Below are 11,392 nucleotides of genomic sequence, written 5' to 3'. Positions count from 1 at the left end.
GATCTCCTGACCTCGTGATCCGCCCGACTCGGCCTCCCAAAGTGCTGGGATTACAGGCTTGAGCCACCGCGCCCGGCCGGGTCTGATTTTAATTTTAGAGATATCACCAAGGCTGGGTGTGGTGGCTCAGGCCTGTAATCCCAGCACTTTGGGAAGCCAAGGCAGGCAGATTACTTGAGTCCAGGAGTTTGAGACCAGTCCTGGCAACATGGAGAAATCCTATTTCTACAAAAAATATAAAAAATTAGCTGGTCCTGATGGTGTGCACCTGTAGTCCCAGCTACCCAGGAGGCTGAGGTGGGAGGATTGCTTGAGCCTAGAAGGTGGAGGCTGCAGTGAGCTATGATTGCACTGCTGCACTCCAGCCTGGGCAACAGAGTGAGGCCCTGTCTCAAAAACCAAACCAACCAAACCAACCAACCAACCAACCAACCAACCAACCAACCAACCAACCAAGGAAATATCACCAAGGCTGAACCTGGGGAAGAGTTTAGAGGAGACAGAGAGCCCAGTGAAGAAGATGTGTCCATCTAGGGGAGAGATGGTGGTGGCCTCACCTCGGGTGGTGGCCGTCAGGAGGGTAGGAGATTTTGAGAGATATTTAAGGGGCAGAGTGGGGAGAATCTGGGGATTGATTTCCCCATTCCTGAGCTCTTCTTTAGTGTTATCTCTTTGTCAGCTGCAGTACGTCCACCTCAATGGGCCATTAGCCCCAGCCACTCTCCCATACTGTCCTTACCAAGGGCACCAATGCTGCTCTTGGCCCAGGCTCTGCCTTGCCAGTGTTCCATACTCTGCCTCACTTTACTTGCTGTGTCAGCCATGCCTGACATGTTGACGATGTCTTCTACCTCAATGTAGCCTTCACTTGGCTTCGAGGAAGGTGTGCTCTCATTCTTTCCACCTCGCTGGTCGCCCCTCTTCAGTTTCCTTAGCTGCTGTCTCATCTCCATCCTTCAGATATTGGACTGTCTCTGCATTCAGGCCTGTTCCTTTTTTCCATTTACTCTCACTTGCTGGTGATCTTGTCTAGTTTCCTGGCTTTAAATGCCATCCCTTTTCACTGACCCTCAAAGGTATATCTCCAGGTTGGCCAAATCTCTCCCTCTCAAATTTGGGCTTGAATACCCAGCTGCTTACATTGTAGCTCCACCTGACTGTATCTCACACTCAACATACCAAAAACTGAACTCCCTGGTTCACCAGGTCCCAACCTGCTGTGCCACCCATAACCTGCCCCATTCCCAGTTGACAGCAAACTCATTCTTGCAGTCTCTTGGGCTGGAATCAGAGTCATCCATTGCTCCTATTTCTCCTATACTCCACATCTAATCTGTTAAAAAAAATCCTGTTGGCTCTACCTCCAAAATATATCCAGGGTCAGATTGCCTTCCTTGTTCACACCACCAGCATTCCTCATGTGAACCACAGCAACACCCTCCTAACTCATCTTTCCATGTCTGTTCTCCTCCTTCTCAAGTATCTGCTTAACATGGTGCTGAGGGGAAGATCTTTACAAAATATTGTTGGATTACGTCACTCCTCTGCTTAAATCCCTCCAATGGCCAAAGTCATTACAATGTCCTGTAGACCCCACACAACCTGTGCCCTCTCCCCTACACCCCCCATCTCATCTCCTACTCCCATCCCACTAGCTCCTTCCACCTCCGGCCACACTGGTTCCCTGTGGTTCTGTGCGCAGGGCCAGCCCACTCCAGCCTTAGGCTACAGATGGCTGGTCCTCTGCTGGACTGCTCTTCCCCAGACATCCGCACAGTGGGTCCCTCACGTCTCTCAATTCTTTGTTCAGCAGTCACTGACCCTAACTGCCCAACTTAAAATTGCAACTGCCTTCCACCCTTTTAATTTCTCTATAGTCCTTATCACCTGTTTGGTCTGCTGATCATGCTCAGTGTTTAATGCCTGTCTTCCCCATTAGAATGTAAGCTCCACATAGCAGGAATACTTCTTTCCCTTATCAGTTCACTCACTTATCCCATGTGCCTAGTATGTTGCTGGAACATGACTGGTGCTCAGTAAATACTTGCTGATAAATAACTGAAGTATTTTTTTCTTTTTCAGAAAATGCATTAGAAAGGCATGCTTTATGAACGCTTGATATCTAAAAGTGTCTTTTGTCATCAAAATGAAACTATCTTCACTGAGTCTAAAATTCTAGTGTCTAAACTTTTCCTTTCAAAATCTATAGATGATATTTCATTGTCTTATGTTACTATTACAGTAGAAATATCTGACTCCAGCCTGGTTTCTATTCCTTTATAAATAGCCTGTTTTCTGCTTAAATACTTTGCCAGATTTTTCCATGTCTTTTTTTTTTTTTTTTTGAGACGGAGTCTCGCTCTGTCGCTCAGGCTGGAGTGCAGTGGCCGGATCTCAGCTCACTGCAAGCCCCGCCTCCCGGGTTTGCACCATTCTCCTGCCTCAGCTTCCTGAGTAGCTGGGACTACAGGCGCCCGCCACCTCGCCCGGCTAGTTTTTTTTGTATTTTTTAGTAGAGACGGGGTTTCACCGTGTAGACCAGGATGGTCTCGATCTCCTGACTCGTGATCCACCCGTCTCGGCCTCCCAAAGTGCTGGGATTACAGGCTTTAGCCACTGCGCCCGGCCCCATGTCTTTTTAGAACATTTTTGTTAGAACATATATAGGTATGTGCCTCCTGTCACTGATTTGCAGAGAACACCCTTTTGATTGCCAACCAAAAGTTAAGACTTTCAGTGCAGCTAAGTTTTCTTCTATTATATCTTTGGTTATTATTTCTGATCCATTTGTCCTAGGCTCTTCTGCAGTAACATCACTTATCTGTGGGTTGGCTCTCTACTCTATCCTTTATTATCATCACTTTCTCTTTTAGTTTCTCTCTCTCTTTTTTTTTTTCACTTAAGAAGTGTTTTTAACATTAGTCTTTCATTATAGTGAACATTGAGGTTGACTTTCCAACAATTCAGATGATGAGTTTAATCCAATCATGGTAATCCAATCTCCTTTGCCAGTTATTGGTTCAGAGAAGGGCAGGTTTAAGCCAACTGATGACACTTCCTCAGGGTTTCTAGAAAAAAGGAACAACTGGATATGAACAAGGAAATGGGCCGATTGTTGCTGGAAGCAATCTTGTGGCCATGAGGGAGCCATTCTGAGGACAAAGCTGACTCACTGAGGATGGCAGAGCAGAGAGTTGGAAAGCACCAGGTTCTTTGAGGACATCATCCAGACACTGAAACAACCAATTCTGAAGCCTGCTACTTCTGCACTTACTGATATGTGAGATAAAAAGATACATTTCCTTATTTAAACCTGTTTGAATTGGGTTTTCTGCTACTTGTGATTTAAACCACCTGTATCAGAGTCCAATCAGGCAAAGGAAACCAATCCAGGTTTTTCAACCAGAAACAACTTTACACATGGAATTGATTATATAGGTAATCAAACTGCTGAGATTCCCACAAGGGGAAGGTGAAGTAGCCCAAAGATTAGCAAAATAGAAAGCTGTCATTACTCTTAGAGTTGGTGGGACAGTGGGATGAGGTAGCCTAATCAGAGTCCAGAGAGCAAGGCCATCTGCTGGAACCAAGCTGAGTCAGGGGCTACCCACTGGGGACTGGGGCCATGAAGGGAGGGGCTTCTGGTGGGTGTTGGTGTCACAGAGAAGATGCAGGTGCTGCTGGCGAAGCTACACAAGACAGAGACAGAAGAGGAGAACTACCCTGGCTTCTTTCTTCCTCCACACTCCAGTTTCCCATGGTGTCTCCCATTGGCTGAGTCCGACTAGAAGCCAGCTGATGGGGGCTCTGAGGGCAGTTTGAGGGGGCTTTCCCTTTCCCCCTGTCCCCCAGGATGCAGAGCAGGACCCAGAAACAGCAGGAAAAAGGGTCTGAGGGCACAAGGGTCAATGGCCCAGCACCCATGGATTTGATTCTTTCTTTGTGAATCAACTCTGCCTTTTCCTTCTTTAGTGTATAATTCAATCTGTGCTGTTAGTTTCTTGTGTACTATCTCCTCCATCTTCCTTTTCATGTCACTCTATTGAGTTTTCATCTTAACTAGTACTGTTTCGATGGATCCCAGAGGCTATGTCTTCTTGTACTCCACAGAGGATGGCACATACGTTCTGAGATTTTCTTGGATCTCCTTTCTGTTTTCTGGATGCTGTTCTATTTGTCTTTGTTTGTCCTCTTTTCCCCCATGAATCCATTCCTTTTTCTCCTTATTAGTCTTTGATTAAGGAGAGAACCAGATGCAAATTTTGCCAACATGCAGGGGAAGTCTGTGGTCCTGCTCTGTGCCCACCCGGGAGACTGTGGAGGGACAGCGTGCAGGGAGGGGGACGAGGGCCTGGTCCAGCCCCGTTCCCAGTTGGATGGTTAGCTTGGTGGACTTGAGCTTTGGCCTGGAGGCTTCCTCCTGCTACCCTCTTCCTGCAGTTGGCAGGTTGCTCTGAAACCGGGATTCCTGCGATTTTCACCTCTGCACTCTACTCTGGCTTCACAGGCGTCCCCCACTGCCTGGCTGACCTTTTTTTTTTTTTTTTTGGTGATGTCTGCCTGACAGCCTGGAAACTTACGGCCGTGCAGCAGAAGGACATTGGGTCTGGGTCTTCCTAGACTCAGACATGAGGTTGCCTTGTTGTTGCTGTGGATTTCCTCTTTCTCTTTCTCTCCCTTTCTTTCTTCCTTCCCCTAATCTGTGCCTTCAAAGCTATTTTTTAGAGGACAGGAGCTGCTCTTTCTAGACTGGGCATCATACTGACATTGTAAGAGCTATTATCGGTGGTCCCCTCCCCACGCCCAATTATTTTTGTTCTCATCCATTACTGTCACTGAGTCAGGCTTAGCAAGCTTTAGGGAAAGAGAGAGACGGAGCATGAACACAGAGACACGGAGAGACCAAGCCGCAGAGGCAATGCCTGGCAGGTGGCCTGGGGCCGGCACAGTCTTCCCAGTCCATCTCTCCAGCCCTGTCCCTCTCTGCGCCCCACACATGTTGGTATTTCTGGCTATCGTGAGCCCCACTAACATGCCATTTCCTTGTGCACGGCAGTCTCTGATTTCAATTATCCCCTTCTGTGTTGGGAAAAAATCACGCCATTAAGAAGGACTCACGCTGGACCCCTCGGGATGGAGTCTGCTGCTATTTATCTGGTACCCTAGGCGATGCTCAGGTCTTGCTCATCGCAACCCTCCAGCAACCCTCCCACTGGCCCTGTCGCTTCTCTGCAAAATGTTACATGGCTCCCAGGGACCGCAGGTAACCCAGACATGCCCCACCCTGGGAAGAGCTGCCCTCCCTTAGAGCAAAAGCACCGCCTCCTCCCGCCCCTCCCCCACCGGGTCACAGACTGTGACAGAGTCTTATTGCCTGTCTCTGGGAATTCATTTTCTGTCTCTCCTCTGTTCCACCTCTCTGGGGCTCCCTGCCCCTCCCCGTCCTCTGCATCGTGCCCCCTCATGTTTGCCAGGCAGCTGGCTGCCTTCATTATTTTTACGCCAACACAGTTTAAAAATCTCCGCTGCCTCCTTGCTGTCTGCGGAGAGGCGGCTGCCACATTACTCTGACACGCTGATGTCATTAGTATCCACGCGCACTCTCTTCAGCTAATGAGGCGGCAGAAAGAAAATTAAGGGGGAAAATCACACAGGCACATTGCTTTATATGTAGATGGAGAAATAAAACAAGAGCAAGAAAAACACAGGCGCCCTACTTATGATCTCTCCTCCCTCCTCCCGCTGGGGACTGGGTGCACTTGGCTCTGGGAAAATGGGAGGGGAAGCCCTGGTTTTTGACTACTGCTACCTCAGAAATCTCCCACTAAAAATCCTGTGGAATCGGGATAAGCGAAGTCTATACCTGATTCTGTAATTAGGTAAAAAGAAAACATGAAAACTTTAGGTCTCCATTTGCAGTATGGTTAGTGCTCAGAAGCTGAGACAAGACCAGAGATTTGCAGATGTTTCTAGAATCTGCTTTTTTTTTTTTTTTTTAAAGACAAGGTCTTGCTCTGTCGTCCAGGCTGGAGTGTAGTGTCGCGATCATGGCCCACTGCAGCTTCCACCTCCTGAGTTTAGGTAATCCTCCTGCCTCAGCCTCCTGAGTAACTGGGACTACAGGTGCATGCCACCATGCCCAGGTAATTTATTTTTAATTTTTTGTAGAGATGGGGTCTCACTATGTTGTCTAGGCTGGTCTCAAACTCCTGGGCTCAGGTTATCCTTGTGCCTCCCAAAGTGCTGGGATTATAGGCACGAGCCACTGCGTCTGGCCTAGAGTCTGTTATTCTTGCATCAACCTTCATCCCCCATGCGAACTATGTGAATCCTTCACCTGGACTGCCACCACCCCCTACCTTGTGTGTTCTCTACGTTGAGCTTAGAAATTCCAAAATACTGATTTGATGATGTCATCTCCTTCCTTGAAAATTATGTAATCAACTCCTAAATATTCCCAAGTCAGAGGCCCAGGCCCTTAAGGCCCCACTTGGCTGCCTAGTCTCAACTGGTGCCCCTAGCTGTTTCCTCTCCAGCGACTGGGTCATTTTTCCGACTGCACAGGACAACCGTGCCTGTCCTGCTCCAGGACATTTGCTCAGGACGTTTGTCTAGAATGTTTGTCCCCTGCTTCACACAGCTGAGCCTTCAGCCTTCAGATCTCGGCTCACTCATCACACACTTGAGGGAGCCTTGGACCCTGCCCCCCCAGCCAGGTGAAACCCCTGTTCTGTGCTTTGCAGCACTTCTCACCACAGCAACTTCACCTTGGTGTGTGCACTTGGCTGATCCACGTGACAAGCAGCCTCACCAGGGTGGGAAATACGCATGCTCCTGCTCCTCCCTGTGACTCCAGTACCAAGCACCCAAGTTCCCCCAAAATGTTTGTGGAATGGATACATAAGTACTAAAGGGATGCCCGTGGGAAGCACAGCCAATGCCTACATAACTTGGGGGAAATTGTTCATTACTGGTGTTGTCCCTGCACGTCCCCGGCTGGTGGACAAGTTTGAGTCTGAAGTATTATTAGGATTTCATTTTTATACAGGGGAAAGTGGAAATGCAGTCCCTCTCAACCACAAATCATGCAGTTTCTGCATCTATGAGTTTCTCGTATCTGGGAAAACTGTGCGGGTCATCAGACCTGGAATGCAATCCAGAAGTCTCACCCTGAGAAAACCACCTTTGTGATCATGGCATCTGCTCTGCCAGGTGGGAGCCTGAACTCTTTACAGCCACCTGCAGGTGCATTTCCCCGGGCTGCTGCTGGCCTCTGCACCACAGGAAACAGAAGGGCCTTTGGGAAATAGCACAAAATAGGAGACAGGCTAGGAGTGGCTGGAATGTGCTGGCTACGCATGCTGACTGCGAATGACAAGTGTTCATGGACGGGCGTCGGGTGATATCCAGGGACAAATAGAGCTGGCCATGTAAACTGAACGGTGAATCAAGGAGGTTCCCAAATGAACACCTGTGAAGGAGGCAGGAGAGGGCAGGGGTGTGAGCCCTGGCTGGGTGCTGCTACCATCAGCTCTGTGTCCCATCTTGGAGCGGGGCTGGACTTACACCTTCCCACACTCTTTGATGCTCTATCATTTTCTGGGGTCGAGCCAGAAATATGCTCTTCAAAGACGTGAGAAGAGCAAAGTAGTGCTTCCTTGGAAAAAGATCCCATGGGACTTCATGACTGTTTCACAAATTCGTCTTCCAGGTAAGGAGAGGCTGAAGGAAAGAGGCCCCTGAGCACAGCCTTTTATCCAGACCAAGCATCCAGCCCACAGAGTCACCTGTGGCAGGTGCCAAACAAATTCAGGTCCACATCTGTGTGTGCTTCTCTGCCTTCTTGCCTGCTGCCCAACAGGCCCAGCCCCAGCCCGTCCTGACACCTTCCAGAATCCAAACCTGTCAGAATCCACAGCCTGCCCTCTGTGCCTGCCCTCGACGCCCTGTCCCTGCCCCCAGTGTTAACTAGCGGTCAGCCGGGCAGAAAGGCCTGGCACTGTCAACATGTGGGCTTCCGAAGCCATGACACTCCTTTGATTCTCAGTGCAGAGCACTGCGCCGGCTCGGAAGGATGCCCTGTGTCCGCCTGCCGCGGCAATGGTGCCTTTGTCTGGGCATGGGGAGCTGTGATTTATGTCATAAGCTCGCTGTGAAACCTTTTGCCTCAGTAATTCTGTGCTCCATGGGCGTCTCTTTACATCTATTCACAGTACGGCTGCTGCCCATGGACGGCGTGCCCTGTGACAGTGCTGGTGGCTCTGCACTCGCCTCGCCATGGCGCCCGTGTGGTGCCTGCCCAGCATCTTTGTGGCCGGCTGCCGCATCTGTTGGGTCTGTTGCTTTGATGTCGCACATGATTAGATGCTGTCCCTGGAGGAGCGATTGCAGGGAGACTGGGTGGAGGAAGAGGCTGCCTCTAGCTTTCCAGAGTGTTTTGCTTCGGTTGTGGGGACAAGGCTAGAACATTACAGGCACTGCTGCCTTAGCTTAGGGGATTCTCAGCATGGTGAATGCGTCCCCATCTGCCACCCTCTCCTGGCCAGATGTAGGGGTATCCCCTGGAGGTTTGGGGGAATCCCCGTGCAAAGAGGTGGAATCCTTATTTACAAAGATTTAGTGCAGGCCATAAGCCTGGAGTGGCTGGAATCCCTTCATTCATTCAGCAAACACTGATGGAAGGTCTGCACTTGCAGGCACTATGTTCAGGGAGGCAGTGGTGGGCAATGCTTTTTGGTGAAAGCCTCAAGGTATTAAGATTTCTCCAGAACAAACTGTCCCCCCAATCTAAACCTACCCCCAACCTGAATGGAGGATGAGTTGTATCACTGACTGACCCCATTCCTGTGAGGCTGACATAGTATTGGGGATCCCATCCCAGAACAGGGCCCCTGAACACCTGGAGAGGAGGCACTGTGCTTTGTCCTGCATCTCTAGTCAAGGCAGGGTAATTCCTACAGCCTTGGGAACAGAGTCCAGGGGTCAGAGGTCCTGTTCCAAGAAATGATGCCTGTGGGGCTGCCCCTAGGACTTGAAAGCCTGGTCAGAGATCACTCACATTGAAATAACTTCAAGGCTAACAAAGGATTACTTGTAGTCACTACTGAAATATACTGACTCCTTTCTTTTTCTTTAAAATAAATTGCCCCATTCTGTCCTGGAGAAATAAGTCAGAAAAAAAATTGCCCCAGATATTTTCCCCTTGTGGCCCATCCTGTAAAGTTTGTTTTATCTTTTCATTCCTTTTTTTTGGAGACAGGGTCTTGCTCTATCACCCAGGCTGGAGTGCAGTGTTGCAATCACAGCTCACTGCAGCCTCCACATCCTGGATTTAGGTAATACTCCTGCCTCAGCCTCTTGAGTAGCTGGGACTACAGGTGCATGCCAACAGGCCCAGCTAATTTTTTTAAAAATTTTTTTGTAGAGATAGGGTCTTGCTATGTTGCCCAGGCTGGTCTTGAACTCCTGGACTCAAGTGATCCTCTTGCCTCAGCCTCCCAAAGTGCTGGGATTACAGGTGTGAGTCGCCATCCCTGGCCTCTTTTCATTCTTTATGCAGTTTCATATGACAAGGGTTGAAGTGTGTGTTGGTTTAATGCAGACATAGCGTGCATGGGAACGGCAGTGGGTGAGTCTTTTTTCCATGTTATAAGTTGATGAACTAAGCCTGCTAATGATGGGAAACATTAAAATTTAAATAATAAATATAAAAGGTAGCTGTCACAGAACATAAAAATGCTAGCATTTCTTCCCTTTCAGGAGTCCACCATATTGAAATCACTGCATTAGTGGAACACCACAAGACAATTACCCATAGAGGGGGTGAGATAGCATCGGGAAAATGCCATCCTGTTTGTCAAGTAAGGAAACACTAGGGAAGTTGTCTTGGGGGATTTTCTAACTTTTCCTAGATAGAGTCTTTACTCTGAACGCACCTATAATGGAAAGTTAGCATTTGAGAGAAATGTGTGAATCTCACTTCTTGATGGTTCAGACCACTGAGAACACTGTCCTTTTGCATATTAGCTTTTCAGCTATTTGTTCAAAACTAATCAAGCCAAAATATGTCTTATGCCTATGAGTGATGAGTCTTGGTTGATGGAGATAATTTTTAAATTAAAAATACCCGGATTTTACATCTAATGGAATGACCCCTTCAATGAAGTCTTTTGGGGAGGACAACCTCTTACTCCAACCAATATTTTGGAAACATTTTCAGTCTTTTGGGTATTTTCTGAGGTGAGAAATCTTTATTCTTTATCATCATTATTTCTTTTTTCTTTCTTTCTTTCTTTTTTTTTTTGAGACGGAGTCTTGCTCTGTCGCCCAGGCTGGAGTGCAGTGGCGCAATCTCGGCTCACTGCAAGCTCCGCCTCCCGGGTTCACGCCATTCTCCTGCCTCAGCCTCCTGAGTAGCTGGGACTATAGGCGCCTGCCACCACGCCCGGCTAATTTTTTGTATTCTTTATTAGAAACGGGGTTTCACTGTGTTAGCCAGGATGGTCTTGACCTCCTGACCTCGTGATCCGCCCGCCTCGGCCTCCCAAAGTGCTGGGATTACAGGTGTGAGCCACGGCGCCCGGCCTATCATTATTATTTCAGGGTAGATCTGACGGGTGGAACAAGGATGAGTTGTTCAGAGTCAAGTCTGCAGCAAGGGTGAGCCATCAGAATGGGGGTGAGGTCCCAACACTGCAATGACCTGGGCAGGGCACCTTACCTGGCCGAACCCCAGGTAGAGGGAGAATATCACCCGCCTCTCGTGTTTCACTGCAATGTGGTGAGGACCGAATGAGAGAAGTCTGCAAATGTATGAAGCGCTCTCATTAACAAGGTGGATGATCCGATTGGGTAATTTCGTTTCAGATCAAATGCCAGATGCGGCAAGAGACCGATTTTCATCGTTCTGAAAATTATACCTGAAGACGAGCTGCCAAAATATTTTGAGCTCTGACTGCATCATTGAAATAAGTGCCTGGCGTCCGTCCCCAGGTGACTACTTTGAAAAGATGCATTCTTGACATGCAACCCCTTAATTCTCCAGTGGCTCTAATCAGAAAGCTTCTAGGTTCCCGCTCCTCAAAATGGGGTCCCAGGACCAGCAGTCTAGGCCACACCCGGGAGCTTGTTAGCAATGCAGGCTCTCCCACCCCAGACCCACTGAGCAGATTCTGCATTTTCACAAGTCCCCAGGGGTGCCTGGGCCATTACAGTTTGAGAGCACCGCATGCAACCCAGCTCCCAGGCCGGTCACTAAGTGGCAAAACTCCAGGGCACGTGCCAGCCCGGCCGGATCTTGCCTTACCTTGGGGAAGGCGTCGGGCCACACAGTGGGCGAGCCGTGGTTGAGCAGCGCCTGCACCGTGCGCTGCGGTGCAGCCTGGAGCGCGCA

The 11,392-nt window shown here is 49.0% G+C and overlaps 1 protein-coding gene across 1 annotated transcript in view; it reads right to left on the bottom strand.

Annotated features, from left to right (window-relative positions):
- ASB18 (ankyrin repeat and SOCS box containing 18) overlaps positions 1–11,392 on the bottom strand; it is a 71,692-nt gene that overhangs the window by 10,510 nt on the left and 49,790 nt on the right. The window contains 3 exon segments of the mRNA XM_011929651.1: positions 1,276–1,306; positions 6,933–6,970; positions 11,263–11,392. Coding sequence (XP_011785041.1) covers positions 1,276–1,306; positions 6,933–6,970; positions 11,263–11,392 — 199 coding nt within the window.

This window comes from Colobus angolensis, unplaced genomic scaffold (genome assembly GCF_000951035.1).
Source record: "Colobus angolensis palliatus isolate OR3802 unplaced genomic scaffold, Cang.pa_1.0 Scaffold82, whole genome shotgun sequence".
Classification (NCBI taxonomy): Eukaryota; Metazoa; Chordata; class Mammalia; order Primates; family Cercopithecidae; genus Colobus; species Colobus angolensis.
Note: the sequence above shows the minus strand (reverse complement) of the source record. Positions and strands in the feature narration are given on the sequence as shown.